This window comes from Acomys russatus, chromosome 16 (assembly GCF_903995435.1).
Source record: "Acomys russatus chromosome 16, mAcoRus1.1, whole genome shotgun sequence".
Classification (NCBI taxonomy): Eukaryota; Metazoa; Chordata; class Mammalia; order Rodentia; family Muridae; genus Acomys; species Acomys russatus.
Genome location: NC_067152.1, coordinates 12,222,339 through 12,243,482, shown reverse-complemented (window position 1 = coordinate 12,243,482; position 21,144 = coordinate 12,222,339). Strand labels below are relative to the sequence as shown.

Genomic DNA, 21,144 nt, shown 5'->3' with positions numbered 1-21,144 from the left:
TACATGGAGACCTACAGTGACAAGAATCTGTCCCTTTAGAATGTCACTAAATGAAGACACATTAAATAGAAAATCAAATTACTGTCCATGAGAATTGTAAGTTAATTGTATTCAACTCATAATTTCTGAGATAAAAATATAATAGATGCATACCAAAAATGATATTGTATCCTAAATATAAATCAAAAAGGAAATATAAACTTTACTCAAAGTTAGGCATGATGGCATACAACTGTAATCCCAGAAAACTAAGGAAGCTATGTGTTGGCCATGAGTTTAAAACCACCTGGGCTGGTTAGAACAACATGTCAGGGCCACGCCTCAAAACAAAAAAGATAATAAAACTTGGCTCTATTTCCCATTTTCAATCTAAGCACTCAGGAGACAGAGGCAGGTAGGTCTCTGCAAGTTTGAGATCAGCCTACTCTACACAGGGACTCTAGGCCAGCTAGGGATACATAGTGAGATCTTATCTTTTCAAAAAAGAGGGGCTGGAGAGATGGCTCAGAAGTTCAGAGCACTGGCTTTTCTATCAAAGGTCCTGAGTTCAATTCTCAGCAACCATAGGGTGGCTCACAACCATCTATAATGAGATCTGATGTCCTCTTCTGGCATGCAAGCACACATGCGGGCAGAATACTGTACAAATAAATAAATCTTTTTTTTTTTTAATTAAAAAAAAAAAAAAAGAAGAGAAAAGGGGGGATGGGAGGGGAGAGGAGGGGGAGGGGAGAGGAGGGAAAGGAAGGGGAAGGAGACCGGCAGGAAGGAAGGAAAGAAGGCAGGCAGGCAGGCAGGCAGGCTGTCCCACTTGGAACACACCCTGATTGTTGTTAGCTGAAAAAGGAGTGTTGGGGATTCATTTTGTGAAGTGTGTAAATCATGTGCTCCATTGTTGAGACATTCTATTTAAGAATCACAGGAGTTTGCTAAGATTTTGATTACCCGTCATCAGAGAGGCTTCCTCCAACAGCTGATGTGAGAAGATGCAAAGACCTACAGCCCAACATAAAGCAGAGCAAGCTCCCATCAGGCTCCTCCCCTTGGAGCTCAGGGAACCCCATGGAAGGGGGTGGGGGGAAGAACTGTAGGAGCCAGAGGGGCCAAGGACACCAGAAGAACACAATTCTCACAGAATCAACTAAGCAGGGCTCATAGAGCTCAGAGACTGACCAGCAACCACAGAGCCTGCATGGGTCTGAGCTGGGTCCTCTGCATGTGTTATGGTTGTTAGCTTGGTGCCTTCATGGGACTTGTAACAGTGGAGGTTTTCTTCCTTACTAGGTTGCCTCACCCCAGGGTCTGTACACGAGGATCTGTGCCTAGTCTTACTGTATCTTGTTAAGCCTTGTTCAGTTGATGCCCCTGGGGAGCCTGCTTTTTTTCTGAAGAGAAATGGAGAAGTGAATCTGGGGGAGACTAGAGGTGCGGGAGGGGGACTGAGAGGAGTGGAGGGAGGGAAAACTGCAGGTGGAATGTATCATATGTGAACAATACTTTTTGTTGTTGTTCAGGTTTCCGGGGTTTTTCTGTACAGTCTTAGCTGTCCTGGAATTTGCTCTGCACGCCAGGCTGGCCACAAACTCAAGAGATCCACCTGCTTCTGCTGGGATCAAAAGCGTGCACCACCACCCAGTGAGGCCGATAAATTAAAAAAAAAGATTATCACACACACCAATGCATAAAGGTACACTGCACACATGCACTCACAAAGAATTTCCCACGTGAAATCAGCCCAGTATAATGTGCCATTGGTTTCATTATCACTGAGTGTAATGCAAATACTTTGTGTTTCTTAAATACCATTGACTGCCTCGAGACAATCTTCTAGATCCCACAAATAGCCCCATGAAGTCAGTCAGCTCTGCCATTAATTTACTTCCTGGTCTAGGTGCATTTTCAATCCTGCATAACAGTCACTTTTGTTCAAGCCTGCTTTCCTTCACCCCCCTCCCTCCCTCCTCCTCCTCCTTCTCCTCCTCCTCCTCTTCTTCTTCTTCTTCTTTTCTCTCTCTCTCTCTCTCTCTCTCTCTCTCTCTCTCTCTCTCTCTCTCTCTCTCTCTCTCATTTTTGATTTTTCAAGACAGGGTTTCTCTGTGTAGCCTTGGCTGTCTGGGACTTGCTTTGTAGACTGTAGCCTGGCCTACACAGCAGCAAACTGGAGACCTTCAGTCTCAAACAGGAGGAACACAATGACTGAAACTGGGAAGTGCCCTCTGATCTTCATGCACACTTGTACAGACACACACAGATTATTGTTCTAAGAACAGTCCTGCATACACCTTTATTAAACCTATGTCAGCTTCATTGAAAATGTTTGCAGATGTAAGTGTGAAGCCCTGCCGTGAATTTTCTTTCCCTCTCCTGAGAGACCTCTCGTTTTGCATTCTTTGTTTGGGGACAGGGTCTCACTACTTTGCATTTATACATCTTGTCCCCTAGTTGACCTCTCAACTTGACAATGCAGGCTGGGCATGCGGCTGGCAGAGGAATGGGAGTGTGGACACCCACACCGCCTCCCCACTGGGTGACTGCAGGAAGGCGAGTCCCCCTGAGGCCACAGGGCACTCTTCATGCAGCCCAAGCCGGTTCTAGTTCCCCTCCATTGAGAAAACAACAGCCTTCAGCTCTATACATTTGATTTTAGTTAAACCCCTCTGAAATTGCCCACTGTGACTGTTTTATCTGATCCAGGAAAGTTTCAGAAAGCACAGACTCTCAGGAATGTATATTATCATATTAGAGCAAGTGAAACAGACCTTTAAAAATAAAGTCAGGGCCAGGGAGATGGCTTAGCAGTTGGAGTACTAGCTGCTCTTTCTAGAGGAACAGGTCAGTTTCTGGAACCACATGGAGGCTCACACTCATCCATTAACTCCAGATCCATGGGATCCAATCCTCTCTTAACTTCCAGTTACCAGAGATGTGTGAGGTGCAAGCATATACACACAGGCGAAAAGTAAGTAACAGAGCAAATATTCCTGCTGTATGCTCACTAGCAAACAGTCTGGTAAGACATTGGAGGGCTTACGTGTGCTTGTAGTTTAAATTTTTTTTTTATGTACATTGATGTTTTGTCTAGATTTACGCCTGTGTGAGGGTGTTGGATCCTGGAGTTACAGACAGTTGTGAGCTGCCATGTGTGTGCCAAGGATTGAACCCGGGTCCTGAGGAAGAGCAGTTATTGCTCTTATCCGCTGAGCCATCCATCGATCTACCAGCCCCTAGACTTTTAACATATTTCTTGTAGCAGCAATGTAGTATATAACAGTACATTGTCAGTTCACACTGTGTTAAGCAAACCCATGGGTACATATAATATCCTGGCTCTCCACCTATATAATAACCTGGCTGTCCACCTATATAATATCCTGGCTCTCCCTCTTACCCTTACATAAAAACTAGAAACTTTTCTTAAGGGAACTTTGGTCATGATAAATGTTGTATTATAATTTATGCTAATTTCTCTGTTAATATAACAAACTTTTCCAGATATATAAAGAAAATCCAAAGCCACCTGAGAAAGTAGTAGCAATGGCATCTTATTTTATCAAGATCTCCTGACATCCATAGTTAGATTGACAGGGATCACATCTCATGCAAGATGACTTGAGGGTAAAAGGCTACACCATGCTAGAAGCGTTTCACACTCGGTATTCATGAAGCCTTTTAATATTGGCACAGACTTTACCATTTAATCATCTCCAATCTAAAATCAGCAGTTGGTTTATTTGATTATTAATTTATTAATGTGGAAGTCTTTTGTTTGCTGTTGCTCATCCTGCTAGAGATCAAATCTACGGCTTTGCATATGCTATACGACATTATATAGCAAAGCTATGAGCCCAAAACAAAAGTCCCAAAAGTCATATTGGTGTTTTTATACTAAAACCTAGTTTCCTTTGGGTTTTGTTTTTTGGAGCACTCTGGTTTTGTCATTTTGTGACCCTTTTCCTAGTCCTTATCCAGACACACACACTCCTACCTCCCCACCCGCCACCTCCTGCTCAAGTGCAGGGCAGGACCCAGAACCTGCACTTAAGCAAGCTTCCACTGAGCCAAATCCCTAATTTCTCCACCCAGTACTAGAATCTAGAAGGCCTCAAATCAAATGTCACCTATGGAAAGGAAAATATTTATAAATTAGAAAGGAAGACAAAGTCTCTTGGGAGCTGAGTTTTACACACACACACACACACACACACACACACACACATACCCCTTCCTCCAGAGCTTTCACATGCCCATAAACATTTGCAAAACAAGAGCCTCCCACTCTCAGGCCCGGCCCTGAGCTCAGTCACCTCAGCTCCCAAGACCGCTTTGAGCATGGTGCTGGGATACTCTCGTGAGTTTATTATTTATAAATCCTTTCTGAGATTTGTTCGGCTAATGCTGTTTTCCTTTAAAATTTTAAATGCAGTTCATTTATTTTTAGAATATATTTTTTTCTAAAAGCTTTGCAAAATTTAACATCTCACAACCCTGTGCAAGTTACCCTTACTGTATACTAGACCTGGCGTTCAGTGAACTGTCTCGGTATCTAAGCAGCTTGCTGGTCAGCCAAAGAGTCAATGGAAGGTTTGCTCAAAAACTCATGAGTCACAAGACTGTGCCTCTGTGAGAGTATCTGCACATTCAGGCTGTTTCTGCTCTCCTACAGTGTTCCTAGCCTGTTTGTATGCCTCATGTACACATTCACGAAGCCTCTGCTAGTGCTGGCCTTAAGCTATACAGGCCATGGGCTTTGGACCTACACACAGCCAGAAGTCAGACTTTCATCAGTAGTGTTTCAGGGCTTGGGCCACACGTGGCACTTCAAAGGAAGTGTCTTACAGCCACAGAGGAGAAGGTACTGGGAAGAACCCTTCACCAACCAACGGGGAAAGGCTTAGCCTGGGCTAGGAGAAGCTGCAGACTTGAGTCCCTCACAACCCCACAACTTTGTTATTGTACAAAGTTTGGCAGCTGCTCAGGCCTAAGCACGGCTTAGCCGGTTTGATGTCTCTGTTGCCTTCCACAGCAACAGTTGTTCTCACCTGCACTGCAGATGGCTGGGCTCTGAATCACACACTCTACTCATTTTTAATGCAGTACTGCGGTTTGTGTCTACCTGCAATGCCCTGACCCTCTGCAGAAGTCACCTACCCAGGACTTCATTCAGAAGGCCTGGCTTGGCTGCTACTTCCCAGCCCCCCCCCCCCCCCCCCCCCCCCCCCCCCCCCCCCCCCCCCCCCCGCTTTTCTTACTTACTCCCCAGGCTAATCCCAGTTATTGTGCTTTGGATTTTACACAACATGTAACATCCTTACATCTCTGGATAAAAGGGTTAAGTTTTCATGTTTTTTAATCCTTATTTCAGGCCTGACATACCAAGTAAACTCCCAAAGCCTATAATTTTTTAATGACAACAATAAAAAGAAGTTTATACTTCAAGAATGGAATGGTTCTCAACTGGATCTGGAGTCCACTAAACAACAAGCTGCTGGGCACACCTGGGAGAGATTTTCTTAATCAGGTTATTTGAAGTGGAAAGACCCACCCAAGATGTGGGTGGCACCTTCCAGTGGCAGCTCAAATAAAAGGAGGTCAAAGAAAAAAAGAACAGCTTTGTTGTAGCTTGCTAGCCAATGCCCTCCCTGGCCTGACTATCTACCTGTTGCTGCTGGAGGGACTGATTGTATAATGATTTCAAGCACACACCTATGGCCTCACCAGGTGTGCCCTAAGAATGGCTGAGGATAAAGTGCTTTGCAGACCACTCTAAATGCTATGCAGGCAATACCCAGAAGTGGACAGCGGAAGCATTTACAGCACTCACTGCTGAAAGGGCATCTTCTCAGGGAAGAACTCTGGACAGGGCCCACGGTGGTACATTTTGCTTGGTTTGGCTGGATGGTGGGCTCATGGAAGACCCATCCAAGGAAAGTGGTGAGAACAATGGGGAAGAGGCTTAGAGCAAAAGATGGAAAGATACTTGTGTTCTATGTAAATTCCCATCAGAAGGTAAGTTAGCAGAGGAGGGGGTCAACAATCAAGTAGACAGGACAGCCTCTTCCCAGCCATCCTTGCCACAGCCCAGTAGTGCATGAACAAAGTGAACTATGGGTATGGAAGTGAAGGTTAGGCATGGCCTCAACAACATGGATATCCATGGCCTCACCATCTATGGCCTCACCAAGGCTGCCCCACTATGGCTGAGCCCAACACAGCACCATTACTGGAGTGGCAAGCTGACTACACTGGACAACTTCCACCCTGTAAAGGCAGCACCGTCCTTAGGGAATAGACACCTACACCAATTATTGATCTGCCTTTCCAGCTTTCGTGAAAGACTGTCCTCCAAGGGAGGCAGCCTCCATCTTGGGGAGTCCATCCATTCCTGCTTGCAAAAAGATCACTCAGCTGGGCTGGTTTGTAGTTTACATTCCCTGAATAGAGTCACAGAGGAGGGCATGAGACTCTCACAGGAGTAACCAGCTGCTTCCTACAGTGCACTCAGGCTGGGGGAGGTGTCAGAACAGAGGTCTAGAAAGACTAGAGCTGGGGCTTCATCTACAGGTCTGTGGGACAAGCCCTCATCCCTGTAGAGTAAGTCTTTCAAGGTGTGGCCCTATGGAGGAGCAGTACTTACATCCCTGTAACCCCTGGCTCTGTAAGCAAAGTTCCCAGTCTGTCATTGGGATCCTGGAAGGAAAAAAGATGTGTGGGTCCTGGGGAAGGAATGCTTCCTCCAAAACTGTATCTCATGGAATTACAGAATGCCTTATCCACCATCACAGAACTCCACACATCGCTACTTCATGGGCAAAGAAGTGTGACAGTGGGCCCACAATCAGTTTTATCAGTTTTACCATATTCCCTACAACCCTAAAACAGCGAGCCTGAATCATAAATGGCCTTTTGAAAACACGGTTGCCAGAGAACAATCAGGGGCTGGGTATGATGGCACATGCCTTTAATTCCAGCACTCAGGTGGTAGAGGCAGGCAGATTTCTGTCAGCCTTGTCTACATATCAACTTCCAGGCCAGTGAGAACTACACAGAGACACACTACCTTTTAAAAAAAAAAATAAGGGGCTACAAAGATGGTTCAATGGTTAGGAACACTGACTGTTCTTCAAGAGGCCCCACATGGTAGCTCACATCACAACTGTCTGTACTCCAGTTGCAGGGCACCCAACACCTTCACACAGATATGCACGCAGGCAAAACACAAATGCACATAAAATAAAGATAAATACATTATTAAAAATAAATAAAATAGCCTGGAGACTCAAGGTAGGAGTCTGCAGGTGTCTCTATGCGCTTGAAACAACATTGCCATTGCTTCCTTGTAGCCAGGATTCACAGATCCAGGAATCAAGAAAAACATGGGCACAGTACCATTCACCATTACCTCAAATTTTACTTCCTGTTCCCTCCACTTTATGCTGTACTAAATTAGAAGTGTTGGCTATAAAGGGGAGTGTTCCTGCCAGAAGACAGCAAACAACAGAAAGCTATGGTTTTTCCCTGGGCACTCCGGGTTCCTGATGGCCTTCAGGCAACAGGACAAGGACATGTTTGGAGGGTGACTGATTCACACCACCACAGGGAAGCTGGGCTGGTTCTCCACACTGAAGGTAAGAGTCGGTCTCTCTGGAGCCAGGGGATCCTTTAGAGCATCTCCCGGTGTCGCCATAGCCTGTGGTTTACATCAGTGAGAAACTACAACTACAGGCATAGTTGGCCCCTCCAGGGAAGAAGTCAGACCTGTGAGGTACTTACTGGATGTGGAGGAAATACAGACTGGGTAGTGGAGGATGTCAGGTATAAATACCAGATGGGGACATGTGACCAGTTGCAGAAATGAGGATTGTAATCTTCAAGAATGATTCTGCCCTGTTTTGTTAAGAATATGTTAAACAGATGTGTTTTTATTTCCTCTGTCTCTTTATCATGTAATATAGCATTGATCAGTGGTTTTAAAAATGACAATCTATACTTATGTATTTAGCTTTCAGATAATAAAAGACCAAGACTTCTTCAAAGTAGCATGTCTATTCTGGGGAAAATAATGCATTTGCAACTATATCTAGGATAGTTAGAAAGAATCGTTACTTTTTAATTGTTGCCACCTGGTAATCAAGCACAATGTAAGAAAACGTGATTGTGTGTCAAACCGACAAGGAGTGAACTAGTAGTGGGTGATCTAGCTCAAAACTTGAGTGATCTGGAATCAGCTAAAAGGCATCCTCAGGCACCAGGCACACAAGTGGTGCACAGGCATACATGTAAGCCAAACACCCATACACATAAAAAAGTTTAAATTTTATCTGGATAAAATTACATGTTATATCATTAAAAGATGTTGCTTTTTTCAAAGCCCCCTAAGTGTGCACCTTGAGTTGGAAGCGCACAGCAGCAATGACCAGCTGCCTGCCCGACATCTATCAGATCATCTTCCTGCCAACAAGGAGCAATGGTTTCCCTACTGCCTGCAACTGAGAGTTCCAGTGATCACAGCCGTCATTTGAGATCACTACAGAAGAAGACCACTTTGAAAGAATGCCGAAGCTTGAAAGAGCGTGGGTCACTAGAGTACCAAGCAAAGACGGCACCAGCCCTGAGCTGACAGTGTACAGCACAGCAACTCTACTAACCATATTCCTATCTGGAATTGGGCAGAGGGTTGAACTAGTGGTGACACAGGGAAGCAGCCCCTCATGCACAGTAGCCAGCACGACCAGGACAGCATTTGAATCTCCAGCAAACTGCTTTGTGTGAGTTCAGCAAATCTGTTCCTTTAATGTGGAGAGTAGGGAGAACAGTGCTTTTTTCATAGTATGCCAAGGAATAAGAGAGAACCAAGTAATACCTTTAGTGTGGCCTCGGGCACAAGGCACAACTGCAATACACTGCCAAAACTGACATGTGGTGCTAGTGACATCATTATTGTTACCACCTGATGGCGACTTCGGTGGTAGAAGCGTGCGTATTAGTTATTAATATGTTCAAATGCGTGGACTCTCGTCTCAATGCTCACAATCTTTTATTTCAAGACCGCACAGTGATCTGTTATCACTGCTTTCATTTGACTCAGTATCAGCGCATGTGAAGAGTGATGCAGGTAATAAATACATCACAACAAGCGCTGGTGTTTTAAGGCTGCAGTTTAAATGTCCTTACCCTGAAGATCCAATGCTCTTACAAACACCAAGAAGTGGCCTTTTCTCAGCAAAGTTGTCACACTTTTGAGCACCTGTTAGAAAGCATAAAACAAAATGTTTTGAGAAATTCTTGTATATTTCCCATAATTGCAAATTACTTACAACAGAAGGAGGGGTAGATGAGTGGCAAATCACTTGTCTACCAAGTACTGAGCGATGTGCACATGTTTGTGTATATACATAAATATGTATGCACACAATGGAAACTTATTCGGAATAACATATTTAATCTACACATTTAACTGTACAAAATAAAGAAAAGATGAGGGAGAAAAACATTAATGATATTGACAGACATTTGGTAAGATAACCCGTGTTAATAACAGTAGTGTATGGGGCTGCACTGGCGGCTCATGGGTTTAGAGTACATGTTGTTTTCACAGAGGACCTGGCTTCAGTCCCCAGCACCACAGGGCAGCTCACAACCTTCTGTACCTCTAGTTCCAGGGGAGGTGACTTACCATCTAGCCTTCTCAGGCACCAGGCATGCACGGGATTCACATACTCATAATTAAAAGCAAACCTCTTTAAAAATAAAACTAAAATAATAGCAATGCCCTACATCCCAATGACATGGAAAGATGTCCAGCTACACAATCAAGAGAAGTTCCTACAAACTGTGTTGATGGGACAAGGAGGCTGTGCTGCTGGTGGTTTTAATGTAAACAGCAGGTGTGAGGTCAGTCTGGCCTTCTCCATACTCCCTCAAAGAGGTCAGGAAACCCCCGCATGGCAGACTTCACCCCTTCAGCAGGAGAAAAGGAACCACTGGAGGTGAGAATGAAAGATGAGCAAACCTAAGTGAACACGCTTTAATTTGATCTTAGCTCCTTTTCCACAAATGCCAACTTCACACATGACTGTCACCCTAGCCACTTCTGTCCACTACCTGTGCCTGTCTCTCATGCCATCCTAATCCTTGCGATCAGTCTCCAACTACGGGAAGTCATGGGGTGGAGGAGAAACTTTTATTCCCCCACAATACTGTTACTATATTTGAAGGTTTTTGGTTTTGACACAAGATCTCTCGCTGTATAGCCCTGGCTAGCCTACAATTTTGCTTCGTAGAGACGAATCTGAGTGGCCTTGAAATCAAAGGCATCCACCTGTCTCTGTCCCCTGAGTGCCACTGCACTTGGTCAAGATTTCTTTACATCAAAAATAAATAAATAAAACTAATACCTTATCTAGGATGGTATGATAGGAAAGGAATAGATAGTAATGAAACCAAATGGATCATCAAACGATGAGCAGTATTTAGAAATTATTCCTATTACTTTGGATAAAAGTTTGCTTGCTAGGCAAACCTGAAAACATGAGTCTGATCCCCAGGACCAGCAAAAAGGAGAGAATATTCCCAATAGTTGTCCCCTAATCACCATTTGTGCTCCATGGGACATATGTGAACTCTCACTCTCCTGCTCTCGCTCTCGCTCTCTCTCTCTCTCTCTCTCTCTCTCTCACACACACACACACACACACACACACAAATACACATGCTCCAATAGACTCTCTCTCACACACACAATCATGCAAATATTATATAAAATAAATCCCTTAAAAACTTTCTACTTAAAACTTAAGTTATAGTCATATAAATTGATATTTATCAAATGTAAGATCCAATTTTTGAAAATTTATCAAAATTTAATTAGTTGAAATTATAAACTCAAATATTACAGAATCCACAATAGCACAGCTGAAACTGTATCCTACATGTACCCTCAAGGATGAGAGACAACTTACATACTTGATTACTCTTCCAGCACTGTTTAAAATAGTGAAGGAGGAAAGAGCCAAGTGTGTGGTGAAACTTCCATTCCCCACAGCTGCTAACAAGACATGCTGGATGCAAGCACTGCGGCGGCAGCAGATGGAGTGGGGAATGGGGTACACACACAACAGTGAGGGCATACAGACCCACCCAGCATCTATTCTGATGTACATACTTCCCAAGGGCACATCAAAGTCATAATCATTGTTGACAGGAGAGGTGAGGGAAATTACAGGACAGGGGAAGTGGAAAAAAACTTCTCAATGCGGAAATAGTTTCTGCCTTCTGGTTTTCAACCCACGTGATACATAAATTTACTGTAAAATGTCTGTGTTCGCTTTAAACAAGAAGCCATATGCCAAGAGACAAGGTAGTACTTGCTTTAAATATGAACACAAGCAAGGAGGGTGAAAACATGCATTTATTAATTTTATTCTCTCTAAAAAGTCTATGAAACCAGTTATAAAACAAAGTTTTAAAATATGTGATAATACCAATGAGATAAGTGCTGAAGAATTAAGTATCCCTAAGTACAAGTCAGAGGCCCCAGTGGTGGAAAAACACCAGTATTATAAAAGGCATACAAAGTGATTTTACCAGGCACACTTGGGACTGGATGTGAAAGAACCAGTCTAAAATAAAGGGGACTGGCTTGTCACTGGCTACTTGAGAAACTCTCAGATGGCACAAACTTTACTTCCAGACAACTTAGCTCACCCTCCCCATTCCCACCCGATTGAAAGGCAGCTCTCTAGAGAGCCCTGGACAGCACTCCAGGTGAGGTGAGGATTAAATGACAGCATTAATGCTTAATGTCAAAGCCGCCTTTCCCATGCCCAAGACCTCTCCCTCTCTGAGTTTCCCAAACAGTACTGTCAGATCGTTATCATCCATATCTCCTCTGGGGAACAGAACAGCCCCAGGAGGAAGGACTGAGAAGTACTGTCCATCAGAAGAATCCAGCAAACAAGCCGCGAGGGAAGTTGGGTCGAAGAAAGGGAAGCTTCAAAGCTGGCAGTCAGCTTGTGAGTTTGGTACAGACAATAGCACCTAGACAGCCAAAGATGCACACACAGTCGTTTAGGAAAGTGTCTGTACAGGGAGAACACATCAAGAATTATAATATCACTGTCATTGATTTCCAGAAAACGGGAAGACATGCTGAAGCGTTCAAGAGGAGCTCTGGGGATCTGGAATAGAGCTCAAGGGGCAGAGTGCTTGTCCAGAGAACGCTCAGGCCCTAGGCCCCATTGCTAGGACTGTATGAGCCAGGCCTGGTAGCCCCTGGCTGTAGTCCTAGCACTAGGAACTGTTCCAGGTCATCCTCAGCCACATAATAAAAGGAGAAAAATAAAGAGAGAAGTGAGGAGTGAAATGAGTAGGGCAGAGTAGGGAGGGGAGAAACCTGTGAAATTTCAAGTGGTAGATATTATTTTAAAACTTGGGAAAAAAGCACCAGAGATAAATTGAAGAAAATTTTCTAAAACACTATAAAACATGCACAAGAAATCCTCAAAGTCTGGGTTCACAGATCCAATGTGGAAGAGGCGTCAAAAAGAAAAATCAGAAGCCAGGTGTGCCAAGCACTCTCGCCCTCAGCACTGGGAAGGTTGAGGCAGGAGAAATATAACAAATTAAAGCCTGACTCCATCTCCAAACTAAAATATGAACAAACAAAAGAGAATATTTGTTCAAGATTAACATTGCACAGTACTCCAAATTACATGCTTTATGTTGTTACATAAAAATTTAAATAAAACAAAACATGTCTGTTCCAACATAATTTACAAGGGATTATTCTGCTTCTGCTACAAATCCGATTTAACAATTAATAATCTGACTTTTAAATCCAAGCATGAGTTAAAATTTAACTGATCCAAAGCCTACACTCTTTCTGTACAAAATTAATTACAATTGAACTCCATCTACACAGAGCCAATCCTTCACTCCTTAACATGCGTCCTACTTCCTGCTCTTTCCAGTTTGCACCTGTTCTGTACAGACCAATCTTGTTTCAATGGAAGCAACATCAAGTTTTGAAAGTGCAATGCCGGCAAGGCAGGCTTGACAGTTTCACTCTTCTCAAGATGCCACTGAACAACAACTGGAATCTATCAGGTTAGCAGGTTTCCGCACAACACACGCCCTAAGAGTTATGGACAGTCGGAAGCCAGGTGTGTAAGGCACACAAGAGAAGCCTAGTGCTGCCCACAAAGTGACTACCACAAAAGTCAGTGACTGGACCACAAGAAACAAGTATCCCCAAAGTCTTTCATTGCATTTGAGGAAAACCCCTTTACAAACTAGGGGGGAAAAACTGCAATTTCAGAGTTTGAGCTCTCATTTAAATACTTTCTTAAACTGCAAGTGTGTAAGTTCTACACGCTCATAAGCACAGCAGTGTTCAGTTCACTTAGTTTGTTGGTTTTAATGGTATAAATAGCAGCCTGTATTCTTCCACAGGCCTAATGGAGTCACCACCCTCCAGTAATGTAATCCTCCAAATTGGAGCGGATTAACTTTTTATATATAAATTGTGTGTGTGTGTGTGTGTGTGTGTGTGTGTGTGTGTGTGTACACAATAGAGAGAATGACGTTGCACACACCTGCTCCACAGCACTTGACAGAATGCACCGCAATGATTGAAATGAAATGCGGCTCACCAAATCCATCAAATACAGAAACTACTGCAATCCTGTTGCAAAGTCCTTTTGTTAAACTCCTTTTATTCTAAATCCTTTTAATTCTGTCCTATAACACTAAAACATTTATAAAAAGCTTAAAATCCTAATAAATCACACAATTAAAGTAATGAAAATGGACCTGCACACCAAGTCACCAACTCCTCCACCACTCAACAAAATTCAAAACAGTTTGCTTGTCAGAAAACGTTAACTAATATCCCCCATCACGAACACCATTGTAAACTCATTTAAACCAAAGAGCTTAAGCTCATAAATCAGCCTTGAGATTTCAAGATATCAACTAGAAACAGCTTCTACCTTAGTCCAAAAGCAGATCCAGAGGCAAACAAACCCCGCCTGGTGATGAAATATTACGCCTCTCCCTTTGATGCTGAAGACGACGCCCTACATAGAGAGACTTTACACACCAGCATGTCCTCGCTAATAAATTTTCGCTGTGAAAACCTTTTCCAGAAGGATTTCTTTGAACAACTAAATTCATTTAAACCATTCAGTTAAACTGCCCCATCTCCCCCCACCCCCACCCACCGCCGCCTCTCTTGGAACAGGTCTCTCGTGTTCCCCCAGCTGTCTTCAACCTCCACAGCTAGCTGACAATGACGCTGGAATATGGAACCTCTTCCACTCACTGCCCACATGCTGAGGTGACTTTTTCGGGGGGTGGGGGATGAGGTAACTAAAATCATTTTCTCTAGTATCAGTGGCACCAAGTTGTCCTTGAGGTATTTTACTTAAAGAGCCCCTCAATGTGAGCTCCTAAGACATAGGCAAGATGTGCAATCTCAGATGATTCTACTGTCAAGAAATTTTTATGTCGGTCTGTAGGCTGTCAGGATTTTTGCATAGTACAACTTCTATTTTCCATAAATAATCTTCACCATAAATTGGATAATTCTCTCGTGTCTTTTTCTTATCTAAACAGGAAATGTGAGTGAGCAACTTTTTAAACAGAAAAGGGGGGGTGGAACATGGATCCAGAGGCTTCGTGGATCTGGACCAAGCACAAGGGAGACAGGACAAAACTCTCACAGCCTTAAACTATTTCACCTAATATGATCACAAAGCTCACCCTGGCATTCATTTGCCCTCATACATGTTAGCCTCCCAGTGAACTCAAAAACTGTACTAAAGCAGATGCAGATTTCTTTCTTCTGAGTCTAGGGGCTGAAGTCAAGGGTCTCATGTGATGCTACTCATATGTCCCCCGACCCCCAGCAGTCCCTAGGCATCACTCTAACCTAAGACGTCATCTTTTTGAGCACTTAGCATGTGAGTGTCCTTTAACCCATTGAAGTACCTTGTATTTCACACTGACAACCAGGCCTTCTTTCACGGATGTTCAAAGCCACCAAAATCTTCCACTGTTGGACTTGACTGATCATGAGAGAAGGTTAAACAGTGTCGCTCATTGTACAGCTAAATGCCACATCTGACTATGAAGGGAACACAACTCTCGCCTCTGACTCACCAGGGGAAACAGGGAGAAATGAGGAGAGATGAAGAGAAAGTGTATGTCAACTATTCTGCTACAGCTAAAAGCAAATTATTGTCAAAGGCTAATTAGCTAATTCTTTACTGCTATTATATAAAGGAATGTGTCACAGAGGGTCGCCATGACTGCTGAAAGGGGACACACTGACAGAGGTCACAGTCCCATCTGTGATGCCAGCCTGCTCCTGCCATGACCACAGTGCCAGGACGCCTATCCACACTACTCACTCTGCAGCACCCTGGGATTTCCCAGCTCTCCTGCGTCACAGCACAGCACCTGGCATTCTCTGCTGAATGCTCCCACTTATATGTTATATATCTTGGCCCAAACACCTCCGTCAGAAAGGCCTCTCTGCCCACCACTATCTGTTCACACTCTATCTCTGTGCCCTGATACATTTCTTTACAGCCCCTCCCTGTCGCCCACATTGCACATGTTATATTGTTGATTCGCTTATCTGTCTGCTCAGCACATCCATGCCCTGACTCTGTGACACTAAGACCTGTAAGTCAATGATCACAATAGCTATATTCACACCAAAAACATGTTCATCTATCAGAATTCATACTAACGCCAAGCACAGTGCTCATACCAACAGCCCCAGCACTTGGAAAGGCAGTGAAATAGAAACGGCTCCTGTTCCCCACCCTCAAAATAAGCTTGAAATACCACACACAAAGCTGCGTGCTACAAATTACAGTTACAGTAAGCAAGTAAGAAACACCATCAGAAGTCGGGGTAAGAACTGGGACACTAACAGCAGATGCCCGAGAACAAAGGCTAAGACACCTGAAACTAGCAAGAGACTCAGTAGCACAGGCGGGTTATGAAGTGGACAGAGCATCAGTGAGTCACCAAACATGGCGCAAGGGGAATGTGATTTACCATGCTCTGTGGAGTGCACTATGAAAAACACCAACTGTGAGGAAACGCCTGCAGACGACACCACTGGCACAGAACCACTGCTCAAAACAGACAGGAACTGGGGTCTGGAATGTAATAGTTGGCAGGCTTGGTGTTCTGTTTTTGTTTTTGTTTTTGTTTTTCTGGGTTTTGGAAGTAAATCTTCTGGAGACTACACACAGTCTTACACATACTAACCACACCTCTACCACAAGGCTAAGCCTCTAGAATCAATACTTTAAGGCAACAATAGAAATAGAAGACCTGGAAAGGCCACACCTTTGACCCCCGCACTTAGGAAACAAGGGAAGAGGGAACTGAGGCCAGCCAAGGCTGCATGGCAAGACCCTGCTTCATGTCATGGATCACTGTGGAATAGCCAGTTACAACAGTAAGAGTGGCTGCTTGTACAAGCAGGAGGACCAGAGACCCACTGAAAGATAAGTCATGGCTGTGTCTGCATGTAATGCCAGCATTTGTAGAGTGGGGAGAACACCAAGACAAGTGGATCCTGGGAACTCACTAACCAGTTGACCTGTAAAAACTCCCAGCTTCTGGTTCAGTGGGGAACCATGTCTTAAAAGAATAAGCTAGAAAATGACAGAGAAAGACTCACAACGGCCTTCTCTCACCACCATGCAAGCACACAGAAGCATACACTAGCATGCTAGCGTGCAAACACAACACACACACATATTAAAATTAAAGGTTTGAGACGGTACAACACAGCTGAGTCTCAAAAGCATGACACACAGTTTAGACAAGACATCCAATATACAGCACTATTAAAAAATGGAAACCCACTTCTGTTAACGACCAAGTAATAGTCCACTGGTACCACAAGCTACCAGTTGGTAAGTATCTGGATTATCTCCATATTTGTATACTATTTCAATGAAGTTCACACATATATTCTTTTTGTTTTGTTTTTGGGGACAGGGTTTCTCTATGTTATCTTGGCTGTCCTGGACTCACTTTGTAGACCAGGCTGGCTTTAATCCGCCTGCCTCTGCCTCCTGAGTGCTGGGATTAAAGGCGTTCACCACCACGCCTAGCTTCACATATATTCTTGAATGGACATGTATTTTCATTCTTATAGGGACATTATATTTCATATCTTGGTTGTATACCTAGGGACAGAATTGATGGGTTCATGTGGTAACTCTATATATAACATTTTAAGGAACTTTAAACTAGTTTTCAACGTAACTACACTAATGATACATTCCCAGGCACCATGATTGAAGGTTCCGATGTTTCCACATCCTTCCCACATTTGTTTTATCCTGCCTAACTGTCCTAGGGCACGCAGAGCTGACAGTGGGCCTTTCTGCAATCATGGGCAGGCCCTCTTTGATTCAATGCAGTGACAGTGACATAGCTGCATCAACTTGATTGCCCATCAAACAATATCCCTAAAACTCACTAATCTTAAAATAAATACATTTTTTTCAATAAAGGTAAATTATACTTACTTTATACTAGCTAGTACTTAGCAAATGTTGAGTTTTAGGAATATGTCACAACAAACAAATACAGAGTTTTAACACCAAAGGTTTGTCCATTTGCCAAGACTCCCTCTCCAGTGACAGCACTTAACCCGCGAGGTCCTGTGTGTTTGGGTCACTATCACTGTGCTCATAGCAATTCAGCAGCTGCTCATTAAACCTGTTCTCCTAATCCTGGACTGAGACACCCAATGCACTGTTGTGAGATTATTTCAGTTCATGAAAATACCAGTCAACATCCCTTTTAATAAAAGTAAACAAAATTCACGGCTGTACTTGTGACATTTATGACCAAAGCCCAAAGCTTAAGTGCAGCAATGGAGGACAATGGCTTTCTGCATTTGTTGTTCCCTCCTCTCCAAATATAACAGAGGCACTAAAGGTATTTTACATCTTTCTAATAAAAAAAATAAAGACTAAGCTACTTTTTTAAAAGATGGTTTCCTCCATGTAGCCCCAGCTGTCCTATAACTTGTGGTATGAACTGGCTGGACTCAGAGACCCACCAGCCTCTGCCTCCCCAGTGCTGAGATTAAAGATACTACACCTGGCCTTAAAGTAAATCACACTCTCAGGGAAATATGCAGTATATAGAACCTAAAACACCTGGATTTGGTAAAAGTATTTCCTGACATAAAAACAAAGTAATTACTAAGGATGCTGAGACTAAGGTAAAGTGAGAGTGAAGGTTCAAATGGGGAATGACCAAGTGCAGCCTTGAGTGTCATCAGAAAGGCGCCAGCAGGGGTTAGAGTTCACACCGATTACTAACTTGGAACCTTCTTCTAGATGCCTCCTAGGAAAGGGTATTGACACAGGGTTTAGGCAGGTTACGCCTTCTGCCAAAGCCCATGGCACACCCCAGCAAACACAGACTTGACAGACACGCTCCTTAGGAATGCTGTCCTCTGAACAGGATCAGGATGAAGAGAACCAAAGCACAGGCTTGGAAAACAGACCTAAATGACCCCAAGCAGCACAGCTTCCATGTTAGAAGAGGCATTAGGAGCAAACACACACTACCAATGGATGCTGAGAAGAATTAGAGCAGAAAGCATCAGAGAAGCCCCAAATCTCAGAGTTCAGACATTTAAAATGTCACTAAGCCTGTTCCCTCTTCTATGCAAGAGACTGCTGATAACTGTGAGCAAGCATCAACTGGCCCACTTTTGGAGGCTGTGTGTGTGTGTGTGTGTGTGTGTGTGTGTGTGTGTGTGTGTGTGTGTGTGCCATCAAAATATCACACCAACATTTCTTGAGAGTTTAGTCATAAATCTGACTTCATACAGCTGAACAAATCAAATGATTGTCTTTGAAGATGACAAAAACCAGATTTAATTCATAGCTAATACAGCTGTATATGGAAGTTTGTGAGACCAGAAAGCTATAGTTGAAAAAAAGGTTAAAAACAAGGAGTTGTGTGAAAGATGAAATGTAACACAGTTTTTAGAAACAATGAAAAAGCCCAGCATGGTGGCGCACACCTTTAATCCAAGCACTCGGGAGGCAGAGGCAGGCAGATCTCTGTGAGTTCAAGGCCAACCTGGTCTACAAAGTGAGTCTAGGACAGTCAATGCTACACAGAGAAACCCTGTCTCAAAAAGCCAAAAAAAGAAGAAAAAAGAAATGAACACTGGCTGCTCCTCCAGAGGTCCTGAGTTCAATTCCCAGAAATCATATGGTGGCTCACAACAATCTATAATGAGATCTGGTGCCCTCTTCTGGTGTGCAGGCACACATGCAGACACAACATTACATAGGAAAGAAAGAAAGATAGATGGATGTAGACTGACTGGATTTTAAAAGTCCATGACACAGAAAGTAATTACTCAGGAGCCAGGGATTTAACCCAACAATAGAGTGCTTGTCTAGAAAGCACAAGGCCAGCCCTTAGCCTCAAAAAAACATAAAAAATAAATATGTAAACTACAGAAACAGAAAGCAAACAAAGCTTGCCCGGACTATGAAGTCCACCATGAGCAATCTGGTGAGACCCTGCCTCAAAATATAAATGGGACAAGACAGCTGGGAGTGCAGCTCAGCAGTCAAGTGCTTGCCTAACACGCCCGAGGCCCTGGACGTCATCCCTACTACATACATATGATCTAAAACCAGAGAACGAAGAACACTTAGGAGACAAAACATGCAGAGCACCTGAAGGTAGCTCCACAACTACTGCGGGTGCCCAGAATGGATGGGCCCCATCACTGCTAAGTTTAGGAACACAGGAAACAAACCCTGCTGACAGAGTACCAGGATACACAAGAGGAAAAAGATGTCAAAATCACTTCAGACTCTTCCACATAACTCAAAACTAATGCCCACAACCCTCTAAAATAATGCTGGCATTAGCAAACAGTTATTGGCCAGCCAAGAGTTGAGGGATGGGGAGGAGCTCTCCCCCACATGCTCTCACAAGCTACAGAAGGAGCAGCACCAAAATATGGGCCTGGATAGTGACGGGGACAGCCCCAGGGGACTGCTTTCTTCTAATACAAACTTTGAGTTCTGTCCCATAGAGTCCATTTAATAAAAACAAATATTAAAATTTAACTAAATACATTAAGATGGCACGTAAAGAATTTTTCAGTCAGAACATTTATCCTGTAAAACTCCCCTTTAAAGCTAAGAGAGTTGATTAGCACAAGAAATAATTTATTGACTAACAAAGCAATTTAAAGCTACTTTAAGTTGTGAAATGTTGATTAGTAACTAAATAAACAAAAAAATTTTAAGTAAAATGAAAAAGACCAAAATCTGCTTTTCCTAATTACACATAGGACAAAGAGCAGAGTCTGCTACTGTTAACATCCTTGTAGACAACCCTGAGCAGTCCACAGCAGGGAAGGACAGCCTATTAGAGCCTTCTTCGTCAAAACTTTTCATGAAAATATAAAGTACAACATAGAAAACAACAAACCCCAGAGCAAGCAAGGGAGGGGGGGTGGAGGGAGGAAAGGAGAGCGGGAGCTGGGGCAGACCAGGAGGAGGCTGTGAGGGCCGAGTAGCTGAACTGCAAGGGAGAAGTCATGAGACTGCAGGGTATTGTTGTCCAGTTATTTTTTTCCATTCCATTTTAGAAAATTTAGTTACATAGATCCCTAAAATTGCTTCTGCACAATCAAGCCTTAAGTTTTAGTAAACATCACTCTCACCAATGTAAAAAATTAGCAGCTACATGGAGTCTTAATGAGATATTTTGTTTCAGGATAATCTTAAAATAATAGAATTAAAGTACTTTATTTTCTTATTTTAAAGAAACTTTTAAAGTGTCCCATGTGATTAATATAACTGATTGCAACACATGTAAAAATGTCTGTTTTATTGTTGTTGTTGGATTTTGGTTTGGTTTGGTTTGGTTTGGTTCTGGCTTATCTAGACAAGATTTCTCTGTGTACCCTTGGCTGTCCTGATCTCACTCTATAGAATAAGCTGGCCTCAAACTCAGAGATCCACCTGCCTCTGCCTCCCTAAGTGCTGGGATTACAGGCCTGCGCTACCACACCCAGCCGTAGAAACACATTATAATGAACATGGGAAACAAGAAAAA

At 43.3% G+C, this 21,144-nt stretch overlaps 1 protein-coding gene across 8 annotated transcripts in view; it reads right to left on the bottom strand.

Moving 5' to 3' along the window:
• Bcas3 (BCAS3 microtubule associated cell migration factor) overlaps positions 1-21,144 on the bottom strand; it is a 464,077-nt gene that overhangs the window by 401,950 nt on the left and 40,983 nt on the right. For all 8 annotated transcript variants that reach the window (XM_051158189.1, XM_051158193.1, XM_051158191.1 and 5 more), the window contains exon 6: positions 9,172-9,244. In XM_051158189.1, coding sequence (XP_051014146.1) covers positions 9,172-9,244 — 73 coding nt within the window. The remainder of the gene's footprint in view (positions 1-9,171; positions 9,245-21,144) is intronic.